Here is a 17285-nt window from a genome sequence, read left to right on the forward strand (position 1 = left end):
TGTGCTGAAGTGAATAATGGGTCATGTTAGAAAGTAATAAAATAGATCCTTGTGTTCTCATCAGGAACGTTGCACGAGCAGAGGATGGAACGCCACCACACGTCCTGGAATCAGCGCAGCCCCGCTCTGTGCAGCCGAGTATCCACACAGAATGTGTTTGAAATGGGAAAATCCAATGGATCTGCAAAACCCACAGGAGACACGGTGAGACCAGCAATGTGTTTATTAAAATTTATTCTCATCAGGTTTGTACTTGACAGGCAGAGGAATAAAGCAGCTTGAACACGTTTGACCCCCCGAGTCAGAAAGTTCAGCAGCATAAACACTCACAACGCTGCTCTGAATAATAAAACCAAGCAGCTTTTTCCCGACCAAACTGTGTTCGGCGACTGTCAAAGTGCCCCGTGTGCATTGTTCAGAAGTCGTTAAACGATAAGAACATGGGGCACTTTTTATCTCCTGTCTATATATTTGCTTGAAAAACCCAACCTTCAACCTGGAATTTAAGAATATTCTAAAATAAATCCCAAGTTCTTACAGTAATGTTCCTCTGCAGAGATTGCGCAATCGCCTGGAAATGCCATTTCTGTAAGCGATGCCTTAAATCGGCGAGATGGCTCACCTGTTCTGAGGATCACTGGATCACAGAGCCTCGTGCGTCGCTGAAGCATGATGCATGTGGAAATGAGCAAGGCAGTGTATCTTTCCTGGCATCTCGTACGGGTCACATGATGGGATGCTAGAAAGGAAGACGGTGGCATTTCAGGAGCGTGCTGGCATATCTTTGGGTTGGAAATAAATATCTTTGCACCTACCAGCAATGTGTGATATGATCACACTTTAAAATGCTTGAACTAAGTGACAGATTAGACCAAATTAGATTCAGATATTTGGAAAAATAGTTGAAACCTGAGAAACATATAGAGCTGGAAAAGGTCCGAGGGGGACTGACCTTGCACTGACCAGGAGGAACTGGAGGTGAACTGGAGAAGAACCGATGGCGACAGTAACCGCGAATAACGAAGAATAAGATGTATTTTTAGGAAGACAAACAGAAGCAGCACAGTAGCGAGATGCAGATGGCAGCAGCCTTTACAAACCCCAAACCTCTTCAGATGTTGTCAGCTGAATGGGAGATTTGAATGCTGTAGCAAACTTCTTTTTTTTTCCAAACCAAAAAATGTTGTTTTTTTTTCAAAAATGCTGGAGGAAATAAGAGAAATGCTTGATCTGTTTGATGTCAGGATTTAGAGAAAGCACAGGTAGCAGGGCCCCGGGGAGGGATGGAGATCAGGATGGAACACATGGAGAAGAAGATAAGAGAGCGGTGGAAGTCAGCGGCCTGAGCGCACCAGCAGCTCGCCGTTATTTATTTCATTCAACTTTTACCTGTAAATGATCACTGTTGCTATAGCAACTATTTATATGGAAGAGGAAGTATAAAGAAACAATAGAAACCCAACCAGGGTAGAATGAGACCATAAAAGTTCTTCAGTTTCCAGTGTGTTTAACAGTAATTAAACCAAATCGGAGCCACCGCGGGATGGTTGATCCAAGCACGAGAGCTGTTCTTTTTTCCATTTCCAGACAGTCGGACTAAGGCTGAATCTGCGACGTTTAAAAGCATCCTTCCACAGAGATCTCTCTATTATGCTCCCCCTGTGGCACAAACAGCCTCCCACCTACGCCGCGCCTCACGCTGACGTGCGTGACATTTCCAAAGGTTTGACGGACTCTTTATCGCTGCCACTGATTTCTTGTCTTCTGGGAGGCGTGTCAGTCTCACGTCTGGCCCGGGTAGATCAGCCAAAGCAGAAATGTGACGCCCAACGCGCTTTTAAAATCGACAACAAACGCGACTTTTGCTCTTCTAAGTTTGCTTTACTTTATTAATTTGGTGTGTTTAGCTGCGAGCGCCTGTTTTTCCGCCTTGGATCCAGCAAATATGTTGTGCAGAGGCCGTGAATCATCAGGTAATTAGGGCTGCTGGCTCATCATGCACTCACTGGTTGGAGGCAGACAGCTCCTCCACATGCCCGTCTCACCCCCCCCCCAGTGGATTTTTCCTGCCACCCTGTCCCTCATGATCCCTCCTGCGGGTGGAAGACGGACAGAAAAGCAGTGTTTTGGGTTTGTTTTCATCTCCTCTAATTATTTATTCAGTTATCGCTCCCTTCTTATCATTCATTTCACCTGGATGAGTCTCAGTGTGCTGATATCAGAGGATTCTTGTTTTCCATCTGCCCCCTGCGACCTCAGAGCTTGCGTAAGAGAAAAAACGATCAGTTCTTTTGACCTCTCGTCTGCGTCTTCGTTCCTGTTAGCAACAGTCCGCCCACATGAACTGTTCCTCGGGTCAAACATTTGCTGATCAAAAACCTCATGAATTTAGTTGGGATTTGTTTTTTTGCGTAGAAAAAAAAAAACATGTTTAGTGTAGGAACTCTCTTCTCTGGCTCTCTCGGCACTCGATCAAATTCTATATTTCTATTTCTGTGTCGAGATGCAGGCACAATATGATAATGATGTGTTTATGTGCTGTCGGTGGGAGCCGCTGATTTGATTTGCTGGCTGTGGCATTGCTGCCAGTTATTGATTGCAGCCGCATCCCTAGTGGACGTTTACCCCCGAGCAGCACCTCCTGGACGAGCGAGCCGCCCCGCAGTTCCTCGCAAAGCAAACGCGGCGGCCTCCCGGCTGAGCGAAGACGCACGTGTTCGCTCCCTCTAGCAGCGCGTCCATCAAGACAGAGGGTGAAAATATTGAGATTATTGTTTGTTACGGTGGAAATTACGTTCTGGTAACAGGCGTCCAACCCCAAGATTTCCAATCAGTGGACCCCATCATCATTTAACCATCGCTCCAGGATTAATTAATTAATTAGATGGATGGATAGATAGATAGATAGATAGATAGATAGATAGATAGATAGATAGATCATCTGCTGCTCTTTTCTGATGATGACATGAACATAAAAAAGCATCCCTCTCTTTTTTCCCAAGCATGATCTGCTATTCTTTTTGCCTGCTGCACATGGAAGCGCCATTAAACGGTGAGGATGAAAGAGAGTCGTCAAGTCTGTGACACATGGGACGCGGCGCCAGCCAGAAAAACACACATTTCTCAGGCTTTGCCAGCGTTCAGCCCCCGTTTGACAGACGCTGCGTTGCCAGCGTCCCTAGTTATCATCGCCGTGGCTGCTATGGTGCTGCGTTTGGGAAGAATTCATGAAATTATTGCTACGATATCAGCCTGTTGAATGTAAGCTCTGCAGTATCGCAGTGTTATGACATAAATGCACATGTGCACAGTCATGTTTAAAGGAGGGTTTAGTATGTTTATCTGTTATCCTGCAAATACAGCAAAAGCTTTCTTTTGTGGTGAGTTTCTTTCAGTAAAAGGAGCATTTGACCCCGCAACCATGTGCAAATATCGTTAAACACATCGGTCGCTCAGGCATAAACAATAGAGAAAAACAGAAAATCACCTCTTTCCACTTATTATTTATAGACGCCACTATTTGAATCTCATGAAAAGATAATCAAACCAACAAACAACAGTGTTCTAGCCTTTCAATCATGTCTCTCTCTCTTTTTCCTGATCGGACAGATAAATTTGAAAGCGCTGCTGCCAGCAGAACAAAAGCGCGGCACTATGGGGGAATTCTCTTTAGTGTCCCACCTATTATGGGCATCCTGTCTCTTTAATCCGAAACTATGAATTAAACAAGAAGATTTATAAAAACACTGCAGACCATCATGTAGCAACTCTGTGGATTTAAATCAGCTAAAGAAGGGAATAAATTCCACAGAAGCAGAGCGTTCAGGAGGAATTCATCGAGCAGTGAGGCTGAATGTGTTAAGGGGCAAAAAAATGGTGATTTTCTCCACAACCTGACAACATTATACTCCGTCAACAGCACAACAATGGGCCATTCTGCACTCCTTTTATCCTTTGTTTCTCCCCTCATTGATAGAATATGCAGCACATTTGGAATGACTGGATTCCAGATATGCTTAATTCTGTTGCCCATTTCTCCAGGGCTCCAGAGGCAGCAGCGACATGACAGCGTGTGAATGGGAAACCTGCTGGAATCCGGAGAGTTTGGCAAGCGTGCATATTTCTACTTAGAGAAACGAGTGAATCCAGGCAGGGCGGAACGAACCATTACCTTCCAATGATGCTGCTGTGGAGCGGTGGATGTGTCAATGCATCGCTCTTGCCACCTTTTTACCCACGTTTTCTAATAGACACTCATTTTAAATTAGTAAAGTGTACAGTATGAGCCAAGTCAACACTCTTTACATGCAGACTGAACCTGCTTTTCCTGCCAGAGAGGTCATTGACTTGAATTCATATAATGAATAGCACAGCTCTGCTCTCGCTAATTGGATTCGAAAAATCTCCATGCTACGACTGCTTGAGAGAAGAATATCAGCATGAAAATAAGAGGTATTCATTTAAAGAGTGTATTTTGTGGACTTTTGCTGTATTATAACGATTTTGGTCACAAAACAAATTTCATTGCCTTTAGTCTCAGGTGTTAATTAGCAACTACAAATGTTAAATGTCAAATGTTCAACTTTCACCACCTTTTACTCATTTAAAGGTATTTTTTTTATATCATATCTATATATCTATGTGTTTATATCTCATTGATCAGTTCTGATTTTAGTGTAAAATTTAAGCTCAGTATATCACTCAATCCATCCCGAGCTGTTTAGCTCACGCTGTGCTGTTTATAGACAGTTGCAAAGCTCTTTCCTCATCGTGGGTCCCCCCATAGGTCATGTTTCTGTACCCGTAGCAGTATAACTGAGGTGGATGCTAAAGCTAGAAACACTAGTTTAGCAAGAATCACTGACTGGAGCTACAGGATTAGAGACAATTAGCTTTCTGACGGCCTCTAGTAGAAGCAAAATTATGCATCATTGAAGCTTTACACGCTTAAGGTACCTGGTGAATTCATGTGTCCACCCTTTGATGTTTATCTTTATTATACAGGTGTTTGAATTGGGATTTATCTGATCAAGAGTCATGTATCAGAGCTAGGAATGAGACACTGTCCGTTCGGCTGCGGGGGATCAGTCTGAGGCAGCAAAAGTAACAGAAACCGGTTTCAGCCGCACGTTTGGCTCGGCAACTCATTGACATTCACCGCGTGTTCCTCCAGAGTTTGACGCACGCAGGCATGACATCATAAAATAAACATTTCTTTTCGCCAATCAACAGAAGCCGGCATGAAAGGGAGCGTTTGCAGAGAGGGCCGTCACAGCGGAGACACGATTAGAGCGGCATCTTTTTGATAAATGAAACTTTAAAGTGGGCCAGTGGGTAATGTGTGTTCACCTGCCACAAACTTTGAAAGTCAAACAAGCAGATGGATGGGAAATAAATCCCAACTCTAGCTCGATACCTCCGTTAAATAGCTTTTAAATCATCTCCCCCCAAAAAACGGTGTCACCTTTGTTCCATCTTCAGATGGATTATAGAATGGTATTTTTTGAAATAAATTGGTCAGGAGGCTGCAGCTGAAGGTCCAGCTAGTTTTTATATTCCAACTTTCACTTCAACAGACCGTATGAGATATAGAGCATTTTTTAATCTGTGATGTTTGAGAATATACCCTCTAGATAAGCTACCGCAAAAGGTTATTTCTCTTTATCTTCATAATTGTGCATTTTTGGCCTTGCTGCAATAAGCAGTCATATTTTAAAAAGGACGGCTTAAAAAAACACAGCGAACACTGGAAGCTGCTCTTGGTTTAATTGCACATTTAATTTAATGAGTTAATTTAATGTTATGAAACACGAAGTTCTGAACAGAGCACAGTGCTCACAGAGTGGCAGAATTTAAAAGGAGCACCGCAGAGACGTGCATTAATAATAACAATGTTTAGAAAGACAAAAAAAAGCACTGAAAGTAAAAACATCTTGTTCTATTCGATGTTCAGGCCTTTCAAATGAAAGAGCTGTTACGCAAGGCTGAAATTGTAGCTTCACCGCAAGTATTTTTGTATGAGGGAGAGAAGCAGAGGCCCTGTTTATTACAAACATTGTGTAACAGGGTTATTATGTGCTGTTTGAATTACATTGGGCTGTTATTAAGAACGGGATGCAGCTCTTTATATGTTCAGATTTTTTTCCCCTTTTTCCCATGTGCAAATGCATCTATAGTGCTCCGCACATCCCTGAGATCCCTTCAATGATGGTACAAAACAAACGCTAATCAGTCAATGAACTCCCACTTTCCTCACATTTACTTTGTTAGTAGGTTGTTTATCCAAATTCAGGCTCAATTTCCCATGTTTGTGCTGTGAAAAGAACATCTAAACAGTATTTATCGTCCCCTGAGTCTTCGTCCCTGCACGCTGGGTGGGAGAGTCTCTCTTATCTGAGTCCACAATGACAACATGATGGCGTGTAGGCACAAAGAGACACTTTAATAACTTCAAGACTTCATCCCTGCCAGGTTTCTGTTGTTTTGTTGTGGTTCCCCCCCCCCCCCCCCCCCCCATCTCTGTAGGAAGAGCCACGTCAGACGGGCCGTCAAGACTGACATGGAGTTTTCAAGCAAACACCCATCACACACACAGCAGCGCGGCGCTATCTCTGCTAAGCATCAGGCACCAACCCTCACCGGTGGATACAGTGAGGCTGCCCACACACACACACACACACACACACACACACACACACACACAGACCGATCAAATCAATGGCTACCTTCCTACACGCCAGGAAGTGCTGTGCAGTAGGTAGCCGGCCCACTCACAGGATATTCAATTGCAAGCATGTATGAATTCATCCACTCTCCCTCCGCCTCACGTTCACATGGGATCAGCTACTGTGCATTTATTCACGCGCCTTCGAGCGAGCGAGGAGCGCTGGTGTGTGCGGCACACACCCACATGTAGGTTCAACATCAGAACTCGCTCTTCATCATAAGACAACATCTCATCAACGCGCCACAGGACAACGGGTGGAAGAATAAACAAAGGGAGGAACTGGCTCAAAGTGGTTTCTGAAGTCGGCACCACGTTTGCTTGTTTGTTTGTTTGTTTGTTTTTTGAATGTGGCATTTTAAATCGAGGACTCAAACATGCAATTTGGATATTTCGTGACAGACGTAGCATAGATCTGATGTGAGGACGCCCACAACATGGACGCTCACCCCGCAGCTATCTGCCTCTGTGGGGCGTTTAGCAGGATGAGACAGAATCAGGTGAGCAGGCTACCGGCTGTGCCGTCACTGTGAAAGCACGTGGATGGTGGGGTCGGGTGGGGTGGGGCGGGGGCGGGTGGAACTGGGAATATTAACTGAGGAGAGCGAGTCCGTCCCCTCCTCGGGGCCTCGCCTCTGACATCTCCTCGAGAAATCTGCTCATTAAAGCCACAAGGAGCACATATATATCAAACACACATTGCTGTCAGATGTTCAAGGAAAAAACGAGCAGTCTTTGCACCAACGTGCACGAAATTGTCCTCCTGTGGCACAGGTGTCACAGTTGCTGCGGTGAAATCATAGAAAAGAGGGTAATGACCCCTAAACCTACTGCAGGACTCTACGAAGCACGCTGCCAAATATTAAACCATTCATCCTTTAAAAAATAAATGCCTAGAATGGTGACTTACAGCTTCGTTTACCTTACCCAGAATACATTTGGGTTGGTTTCATGTTGTAGTCCGATGTGGATGGGAAACCTAAGATTCATATTCAGGCACAAAGGACCCAGAATCTTTAAATTAAGACCATCGGCAGGGGTGTCTACTCTGCGGAGCAACGTTCCAGCTTGCTGCTGCATTTGATTAGCGTCAATTAGCTTATTGGCGGAACAAATTTGCTCTGTAGCATTCAAGTGGTCACTTCATATAAACCTGGAAGTGTTTTCACCCCCCCCCCCCCCCCCCCCCCCCCCGCACAATCCTGCGGATATAAAAAGAACTGAAAACATAATCTCACCATTTTCAGCCTCATTGCCCGTGCAGCCCACTAGACGATGCTCAGAGGCCCACTTGTGGGCCGAGAATAGCTGATATAATCAATCATGGATGGTATTAGTGTCCTCCGGGACGCGGGGAAGTGGGTGGCTGCGTCTGTGCAGTGTGTTGTATGTACTGCTTAATGGACTGACTGTCACACAGTTGAACACCTTCAGGACAGATGGTTACCTTGGTGGGAAAGGTCAGCGGCAATCTTTCACTCCCTTTTATTTGCCTTTGTGTCATGTTGTCCTTTTTCCCAAACAGGACATGTTGGCAGCTACCACTCAGCGGCGCAGACAATAAATAAACGAGCCTTTATGGTCGTAACCGCGGCTGCGGGTGGAGGACAGCCCGGCGCTGATGGCCCGTGATGGCGGAAATTGGTTCCACGAGTGGATGAGCAACATCAGTCTCCTTCCGCCAGGTCTGAGGGTCGGATGTGTGCGGCGCTTGAATAGTGACAAATTGTTGACGGGCTATGGTTGTTGTTGTCGTCGCTGTTGAAACCCGCTTCCAGCTAGGAGCCTGGCTGATGAAAACAGCTACTTCCCTGGCTGCTTTCGTACTGTGAAACCTTCAGTGAGTTTAATTCTGGGTTTTATAGGCCACATTTGCATCCCCGTCACCTCATCTGTTTACATCACAGAGACAACGCGCATATGTGATGAAAGCGCCGTAGGAGTGAAACTGCCTCGTTAACTGGAATTAATTTGGCCATATGGACACCCGGTCGACCTTCACACACTCTATCACAAGAGAATATGTTTCCATCTCGGGCGGCACCGTCACGCAGTGGTGCACTCGCAGCGAGGAGGTTCAAGGTTCACCCCTTTCCCCCGGGGCCTTATTTGTGTGGAGTTGGCATGTTCTCTCCGGGTACTTCCGCTTCCACAGTCTAAAAACATGGTGAATTGGTGAATTGATGATGTGATGAATTGACTGGTTGGGTGAGACTGGTGGCCTGTCTCTGAATGAGATACTGGCAGATTATCCAGAGTGTCTCACCCAAAGGCACCTGGGACAGGCTTCAGCCCCACCGGGACCCCGTTAGGGGAACAGAGGTAGAAGATGGGTGGATGGAAATCTGCACCTCACAACAATAGTGTCCAAACGTGCTCCTCTGTCCAAGGGTTTAGCTTATTTTACTCATTCTCTCTGGTATTGTGATGAGGGATAACAGAGAGAAGTTCAGGTACTTTATCCAGTTGAAACGTCTTCCTTCTATCTGATGTTTCCATTTGCCCAAAACTATTAAGATTATTCTTTTTTCCCCATATAAATGTATTTACAGTATTCCTTTATTTTCCAGATATAGGAATGGTTCTGGTGGTGAAAACCCATCATTCCGATAACAAAACGGTACAAGGCTCTCGGGTTTAATGCTGATTTCTGCCTAAAATGAAATAACAAAGGTTTTAGCCCAGCTGGAGGCGTTGTGGCCCATTGGATCCTCCTGCAGCGCTGCCCCGGGTCCTCCCAGCACTAATTGGCGCAGGTGCTGCTGATTGTTGCAGTACAACACGGAGCCGCGGCGGCTTCCAGGCAGATCCGCCTTTAAGCTCTTCCGATTTCTTATTTAATTAGCGTTCATTCCATTCGTGTTTTGTTTGCCAGTATGGCACTGTGAGGAGAAATGGACCCGACAGTGAGCTGGTCGGCTCCAGCCGAACGCACCCTGCCAGGCGTGGACCCCCCGGGCCTCCAGGAGCTGACTCACTGGACCGTCAAAGTCACTGTCATCATCGTTCTGGGCGTCATGATCACTTTGGGAAACATCGCGGTTCTCCTGGTGATTTCTTCCTCCGTAGCGGGCTGGTCCAGAAACTCCCGGTACTTCCTGCTGTCCCTGACCGTGGCGGACTCCGCCTTCGGGCTCCTGGTCATGCCCTTGAACCTGTCGGTCAGCGTGCTGAAGGGCCACACGGACGCTCTGTGCCACGTCGTGGCCTTCTGCAACGCCACCATCTACTCCACCTGCATGTACACGCTGGCCATGATCAGCCTGGAGAGGTACGTGGCGGTGTTTTACCCGCTGCAGTGCTCCACCCTGATGACGAGGAGGAGGACGCTGCTCCTGATCGCCTTCGCCTGGTGCTTCCCTCCGTTCCTCCTGTCGCCCATCTCGTTCCCAGGGGGCATCATCGAGGTCCACTTCTCCACCGCGTCGCTGGTCTGCAACCCGACCTACTCCACGAATGTCGGCTACTCCCTGAGCCTGACGGGCGCCATATTTTTCCCTTGCTCCATCATCATGACCTACTGCAACCTGAGAGTGTGGTGCGCTGCCAAGAGGCAGCGGCTGAAGCTGCGCCAGTACGGCTGCGCGCTGCGCAACAGGCACAACGTGGCATCCAGGGTGCTGGTGCCCGTCATGACGGCCTACTTCACCTGCTGGACGCCCTGCATGGCCGCCATGATTTACAACGGTGAGTCAGCTGCAGCGCGTGTTTGATGAGGAGACTTTCAGACTTTAGATCACATTTCTTCTATTCTTGGCTCTTCGCTTCAGGGGTCACGACGCTCATGCCCTCTGCACCCTCTCCTCTACACCAACCATTCACCACATTCATGCATTTTCTGATAACCGGGGGAGTTTTGAAATCTAAGTCCAGCTTTTGAAAAGTGTAAAATTAATTTTGGTGAGAATTGAGTTGAAATTTGGGTTGTTTGCGTATCTAGGAACCTTGGGGGCAGATGTAACTTCCTGTGGTATTTATCCTCCCGGGTCACAAATATGCTCAGATTAAATCCATTCTTATGACCCCTTTTTTGGTCATGTGACTGGTTTGGCGCGTTGGGGACTCGGACTTGAAGTCGGAGTGAAATTATTTTTGGAAGCGGAGGTCTTTTTGAACTGGATGAAGATTCCTGCGAAATGGAGCTGGCAGCCTTAACCGACACTTCAGAGGCTGCTGCTGCCCAAATGCAAAGCGGTTCCCTTCAAACTGCCAAGAATTACCGGCTTATATCATCCTACATTGAATTTGAGATCAGTGGCTGAATGTTATTGCCTTTGGTGGAAGAACATCGCTCAAAGCCGATTTTATTTATTTATTTTTTCAGTTTGTGTTCATCTGAGGTCTTTACCAGTTTAGAGAATTGGAACTGAAGGTCTCGGGTCGCCGTCTCATCCATGCATTTCTGCAGCCTCTGTGTTCTGTCCCGCAGCGGTCTCGGGAAGCGGCGTGCCGGAGTGGGTTGAGTTTGTGGTGGTTTGGCTCCCGACCTCCAACGGTTTCCTCAACTGCATCTTCTACTTCTGGATAAACCGCAGCTTTCGCAGGAAGTTCCGCCTGGTGCTTCGGAGGCCGGAGCTGGCCCTCTGCCCCGGCCTGGCCCGCTCAATGGGCGCTTCCGGGGTGCACTTCGAGTCCGAGTTTGTGGACAACAACAACGGGATCCACGAGCGCTCCTCCAGCGTGTCTTCCACCTGCACCCTGGTGACGCTCATGTAGCTGAAGACCTCCTCTGGCGCGCTGAAGGCATGTTGGTGACGTACGGCTCCGTAAAAGCTTATCTGGAATAACCGGCACAGGCTGACAGCAACACTCTGTACAGTACACACTATTGAGGTTGTAAACAGTGTATATATGTATTTTCTTTTAGTTTTTAAGTCATGTTTCAATCAGAAAGTGGTGTTTGCTCAAACACACCCTCCGTCTGTAACTTCTGATTATTATTTTTTTTAATTCAAACACACACGTACTGTTCCAAGATGGCCTCTTTGAGCATCTTTTAGTTGTTTTACAGCCTTCCACGCCCGCAGAAGAGAATGTGATGCTACAGCAGTTGTGCTCCGAGCTGCAGGGAGAAACATTCGCTCCAGTCGTTCGTCACAACAAGCTGATATTTGGCGACTAATGTGTCATTTTATCTGTCGTTGCCTCACGGCGAGCGCTTTGAAGCGCTCACCTCTTGGATGTAAAGCCGGCATCAGACGCCTCGGCGCGCAACAGCTGGGAGACTTTAACCTTTACGTCGGGCCGTCTCGCAGTGTGCAAGGAGCAAGGTAATTAAGCAGCGACGCCGCAGAAAGGTCACCGCATTTGTGCTGGCAAAGAGATAACGGGAAACTTTTAAGGCTTTGTTTATTCTGAGATATTGAACTCGTGATATTGCTGCTTGGAGGTCCTGCGGCGCTCGGTCCGCATGGTGGAAAGAAACAAACGGCGTTTTGTATTGTTTCACACGGGTGGTAAAGTTGGTGGAAGTCTCGGATGATGACCTTTCTGGGAAGGGAAAAATGAAATAAATATTGAACTGTGTTAACAATCGGGTCCGTTGTAAGCTTGTCTGAAGAATTGTCACGTTTGTAATAGACTTTTGTAACCCTCTAATGAATGGATAACAAAAAATGTTGGTTTATGAACTGTTAAATAAAGCATTACTGCCTTTTTCAGTGGTCATTTGGCGAGTTGCTCAGAATCAGTTTGTGCCGTAGGTCATCAGCACGCCTTACAGACCGTTGGCTTCTTCATCTGTGGGAGCGTTTCTGTGTTTTAAGACCTGTTTAAATTTCCAAACGGCATCTTTTCTATAATTCACTCTCTGTGGGGAGCGATACCAGACAGTGCATCTGAGCGAGGCTGTTTAAAGATGCCACCTGTGCAATCAAAAATCACCGAGAAGAGAAAATGAGGCTGTTTGTGAGCTCGCATCAAGCCTGTCAGATCAGCGGTCATCAAAGAAACGTCTCAAAGGTGAACTAGCTTACAGGCCATAAGCAGCTATAAACATGAAATCGATACAACAGTGTGTGTCACACATTTGCTGTATTTTAATAAAGCTGGAGTAGTTCGAGCCCCCTGTGTCAGAAACACGAGTCGGCACGTCAAAAACATTTTTGCAGTGAACCTGAGCCACTAATGGGTGTAAGTCCTTCAGCTAAAAGAGGACTGTGAGTGTTTCAGGGAACCTTTTAGACCGTTGTCAGAGCTGCAGTTCCCTTCGGATTCCACCTGCAGACAAAACCTGACACTGCTTTGCTGTTTCCTGGTGTATCTGTGGACCCTCTGCCTAGCTGGAACAAAAAATAAAGCAAATTTGATTGTAGAATTGTCTCAAATAACACAAATCATATAAGCGTCTGATTTTTAAAGTGGGCAGAGCTTTTTAAACAAACTCAAACCACTTGTCAGAGATCATATTCATTCCTGCAGCATCCGTAAGTGTTTTTCCAGACGATTGAGATTTTCACCCCGCTGGTCTCCCAGGACGCTGGAGTGTGTGCATTAGCAGCCCTCTGTGAGGCGGACATGCAATGTGGGGATGGAGAGTGATGTTGCATATCTGCACGGTTCTCTCATAGGCATAACATGCAGTACAAGAGCAGATAGTTCTGCGCTGTCACTATTAATCACACACCACATCAACGCGGTGCTGTTAAAAATGTGCTGAGGCTGATGGTGAAATGAAATGTGGACCAGCTAATAATGTCAACATTAAATCTCCACACAGAACTTTAAGTGCTATTTTAAATGGAGTAAAGGTTCTGAAACAAATACCGGTATATAGGAGCTGATTCTGGATGTTGTCCCAAAGATCAGAGTGATACTATACTATGTGTAGTACATTATTATAACGTTGAGGTTTTTTGTCTCATTGCACAGTATCGGCATCACGTGAGAGTAGTGTGTGTTTATTGTTCTTTCCTAATTGTAAATACATAAAATCGGTGCTGCTGCGACGGTGCTGGAGTTCAACTTTGGCGCTGCAGCGCCACCGTGCGGCCATCTCGAGTACTGTTCCATAAGAGGCGAGGCAGGCCAGGTCAATGCGGTGACCTTGATGCCCACCTCCGTGTATTATATATATATTATATAAAAGATCACACATGAAAAGTATTTAACAACTTAAGTACTTTTTTTTAAAGGACTGATTTTATTCAAAGATTTTAAATGAGAGAAAATGGCAGTAGAGATGCAATAAGACTTGTCTAATAATTTAAAAAAAAAGTTAACATACAGTATGCAGAGAAACTAAGTTCAGTCAACACACGGGATTGGTCATGGAATGCTGAACGTCCCCAAACGCTCTATACCAATGGGATACTCGACTCAAGGCATGACTTTGGAATACATGCTTAAAAGTGATTAAAATCTGAGCAAATCTGGGGATTCCAGAGATGGATTAGATAGCGACTGGTTATCCTGGAAAGATTGATCCACTCCGCCTCTGCTTCAGAGTCACAAGCGCTTTTCACACAACAATCCAGGAGCTTACAAACAGTGTAAGAACGTCCAAGTAATGTCATAGGAGTGGACATCTAACAAAGTAAATGCACAAAGTTGTTATATTAAACTAATAAAATATCATTGGGTTACACACTAGATAGATGGGCTCCATTTAAATGTGCATGTTTAATAATGGCGCTGCAGAAAAAGAAGCCTACCTGACAAAATGAATTCAAACATAGTTCACCATTTTCAATTAAATTAGCATACAGACAGATTTGAAAGTGCATTCTTCTCGCTTTAAATATTTTGCATTCGTAGCCACTCACTATTCCCACAACTGCATTCTCCAACTCGTGGGAATGGAGGAACTCCCGTCCTGGTCGCGACCGAGCATCAGACAGAAACATTTCAATCCATCACCAGCGGTAATCAGTGCTAAACTGGTCACTACTCACTATTACTGTCTTTGTTGCATCAGCTGAGGTGACTGGCAACAGAAAGGGCAGCAAATATACATAATAAAGGAGAGTGCATGTGAAAATGACACCGGCATAGTAAGAAAGAAATATAAAGACAATGAAAGGCAGACAATTGTATAAGGATTTACCGAACTGTCTATTTGATGCACAGCATGTGAGACAATGACTCTTTCCCCTTCTTCTCTGGTTGCAGAGGACGCACACACTCCTGACTGTGTGTGCTCAATGTGATGAGCATTGGGTTAATTCGAAGGCCTCCGGATGATAAGAATGGGATGGATTTGGGAAGTCAGCCCTCAAGAGGACTTGTGGTCAAACATGTAGTAGCGACACATGATGCCAACAATGGTGGCGATGAGGGCGGGTATCAACCACGTTGTCCAGGAGCTGCAGGGGAAACCACAAGTTACACAGCCTGAGTCACAAAAAGTGCAACAATTAACAGGGCGTTAGCAACAGAACGCGCTTCAGCTGAACCCACCTGGTCTCTTTTGGATCTGTTTGGACTTCCTTCTGTAGCCAAAACCAAAATGGAGCACACATTAGGTTCAGGTAATGAGTGAAGATGGAGGAATGAGCAACAAACAGTGGGTTTACCTTAGCAGAGTCCTTTCTTCTGTCATCCTGCAGATATATAAAAAAAACTATTTGGTCAAATGTGTGATTTTGGCCATCTCAAGTTAACATTCAAAGCTGCTGTAATACTATATTGGGGTCATCTTGGTGGCACCGACCACCTTTGTGACACCAAATGTAATCATCAACCTGACATTTGAGATAACCCTGAATCATTTGTAGAAAAATAAACAGAGAAAATGCTGGGTAAAGTGTTGTGTGCTGGGGGAGAGGGCAGACGTACGAGCTGCTGCAGATTAAAGCTGCCATGAACTTTGTTACGTTTCATTTTACAACAGGACCTGTTGCCTCGTGCAAACTACTAACGAGTGTCATCCTCACGACAACCGCCCTGAAACAAATGAACAAGCCAAGTTTGCCCAAAAAAAATAAATAAAAAAAAGTAACAATCACTACATGACACCATCTTGTGACTCCAAACAAACGGCAGCTTTTTTTCTTGGAAAATATCTGGTGACACAGTCTAATTAGCACGACACGTGCTGATGCTCGGGGGTTTCACGCAGACTACAGAGGGGACTGTGGCTGTAAATCCTGTGTGGAGTCATTCTTACCATGTGGACCTCCCCAATAAGGTACTGCTGGAGCATCTCCCTGGCATCTGTGGAATGACCCACATCCTCGAAGCTCTCTGTGGCGTCTCCGCCTGCCTGCTCCAGCAAAACCTCCTCGCCTCCTGGATGCTGAAGGCACAGAGAACTTTAGAACACCAGCTGATATTCACAATCGGCAGGGTGCAGCCTGAACACACACATTCCGCCATTAAACAGCAGGAGGAATTACTGGGAATACGTTGTAGGCACACCATATAATTCCAGTTTTGGAAGTAAACTAAAGTACATCACTCCCTAAAAATCAATTGGTAGACTGTATAAACGTTAAATTATATTCTGAATGTCTAACTGGAGCCAAGTGCTAGAAAGTCCGACTGTCTAGGATGTGAACACCGTAAACACACACGAGTAGTCGAAAGGTGAACAATCGGCCATTCATTCCACGGCGTTATGCAAGCACACATTTGAGGCAAAGACAAGAAATAATATAGGTGTAACAACACCCCATTTATTTCTTACCTCTTCGAGAAAACGTGTGATGTCATACACCTTGTCGTGAATGACGAGCCATGTATCGCTGCTCATATTATGCGCTCCTATTTCTTCTAAAGTGAAATATTTCACATCACCTTCCACTGGTCCACCATTTTCTCCAACATTGGTTTCGACAGCCCCCGTGCAGGCGTCGGACACGTTTTCGTTCATTGTTCCCACACTGTCTTACGTTAATGGAAGTAATTGTAGTAGCTGATAACGAGCGATTTGCAAATGCTAGCTCCTGCTAGCCAACTAGAATATTAACGCAACGCTAGCTAACGAGTCACGCTTGAATCGGTTTTCTCCTTCCTGGGGGACGTTTTCCAAAAAGCTCCAAAGGTCGCGGTTGAAAGTTGAATAACAGTGTTACCACGGAATTTGTATAGGCATAACGCTAAATGCTTTATCGACAACGCATGTTACGTATCCTGTCGGCAGGCGTGTGAAACTGACCAATCACAGCACGCCGACCCGAGGTCAGCCAATCAGAAACGCCCGATTGGTGGCCAGACAAGGAAATTTGCAAAACTGTCAAGTATGCGCCGTCATTGCGCAATGCAAACGCAAAAATAATACGCATTGTGATATTCCTCAACACAACCATAGCACTAAAACAATGTGGGTATACCATATACACACCTATAAGTATACACGCAGTCTAAAGCAAGGATGGTTGGATGGTTACCTACAGGAATAGCGGGTGGACCTCTATGTATACTGATAGGGGACCCATGAAGCACATGCATGGCACTGATAATCTCTGTTTGTTGATGACTGCGTAGATATTATTGCATGCCATTAATACCTGAGAAAACATTGTTTGTGAAAACATTTTACAGTAAACACTGTTTACCATTTTACTCTTTGTAAAGACAATTCAATGGGTTGTCCTGCATTCCAAGCAATCATTTCTTATTC

The 17285-nt window shown here is 45.6% G+C and overlaps 2 protein-coding genes and 1 long non-coding RNA gene across 5 annotated transcripts in view; 2 read left to right on the forward strand and 1 right to left on the reverse strand.

Annotated features, from left to right (window-relative positions):
• Positions 1-4379, forward strand: part of LOC105417292 (uncharacterized) — a 5831-nt gene extending 1452 nt beyond the window's left edge. Inside the window, exons 2-3 of one of the 2 annotated variants that reach the window (XR_003890472.1) lie at positions 65-204; positions 4042-4379. This is a non-coding gene — a long non-coding RNA (uncharacterized lncRNA). Of the gene's footprint in view, positions 1-64; positions 205-3002; positions 3068-4041 lie in introns of those variants that run through there. The other variant, XR_965035.2, reaches the window with a different exon arrangement.
• Positions 4380-9456: 5077 nt separating this feature from the next.
• Positions 9457-12391, forward strand: LOC101069763 (histamine H2 receptor). 2 transcript variants are annotated; one of them, XM_011610268.2, is made up of 2 exons: positions 9457-10411; positions 11133-12391. In XM_011610268.2, the coding sequence occupies exons 1-2, from the start codon at positions 9619-9621 to the stop codon at positions 11438-11440; spliced, it is 1101 nt and encodes a 366-aa protein (XP_011608570.1). In that variant the 5' UTR covers positions 9457-9618; the 3' UTR covers positions 11441-12391. The 2 variants fall into 2 exon arrangements, with proteins under 2 accessions (XP_011608570.1, XP_003970073.1); XM_003970024.3 differs by having other exon boundaries at positions 9459-10411; positions 11154-12391.
• Positions 12392-13828: 1437 nt separating this feature from the next.
• cyb5b (cytochrome b5 type B) lies at positions 13829-16816 on the reverse strand. The gene is made up of 5 exons (XM_003970025.3): positions 16350-16816; positions 15831-15959; positions 15238-15264; positions 15122-15153; positions 13829-15027 (listed from the first exon to the last, which is right to left on the reverse strand). Exons 1-5 carry the CDS (start codon positions 16533-16535, stop codon positions 14937-14939), a joined length of 465 nt encoding a protein of 154 aa, XP_003970074.2. The 5' UTR covers positions 16536-16816; the 3' UTR covers positions 13829-14936.
• Positions 16817-17285: the final 469 nt, after the last annotated feature.

Source organism: Takifugu rubripes, chromosome 13 (genome assembly GCF_901000725.2).
Source record: "Takifugu rubripes chromosome 13, fTakRub1.2, whole genome shotgun sequence".
In the NCBI taxonomy this organism is placed as follows: Eukaryota; Metazoa; Chordata; class Actinopteri; order Tetraodontiformes; family Tetraodontidae; genus Takifugu; species Takifugu rubripes.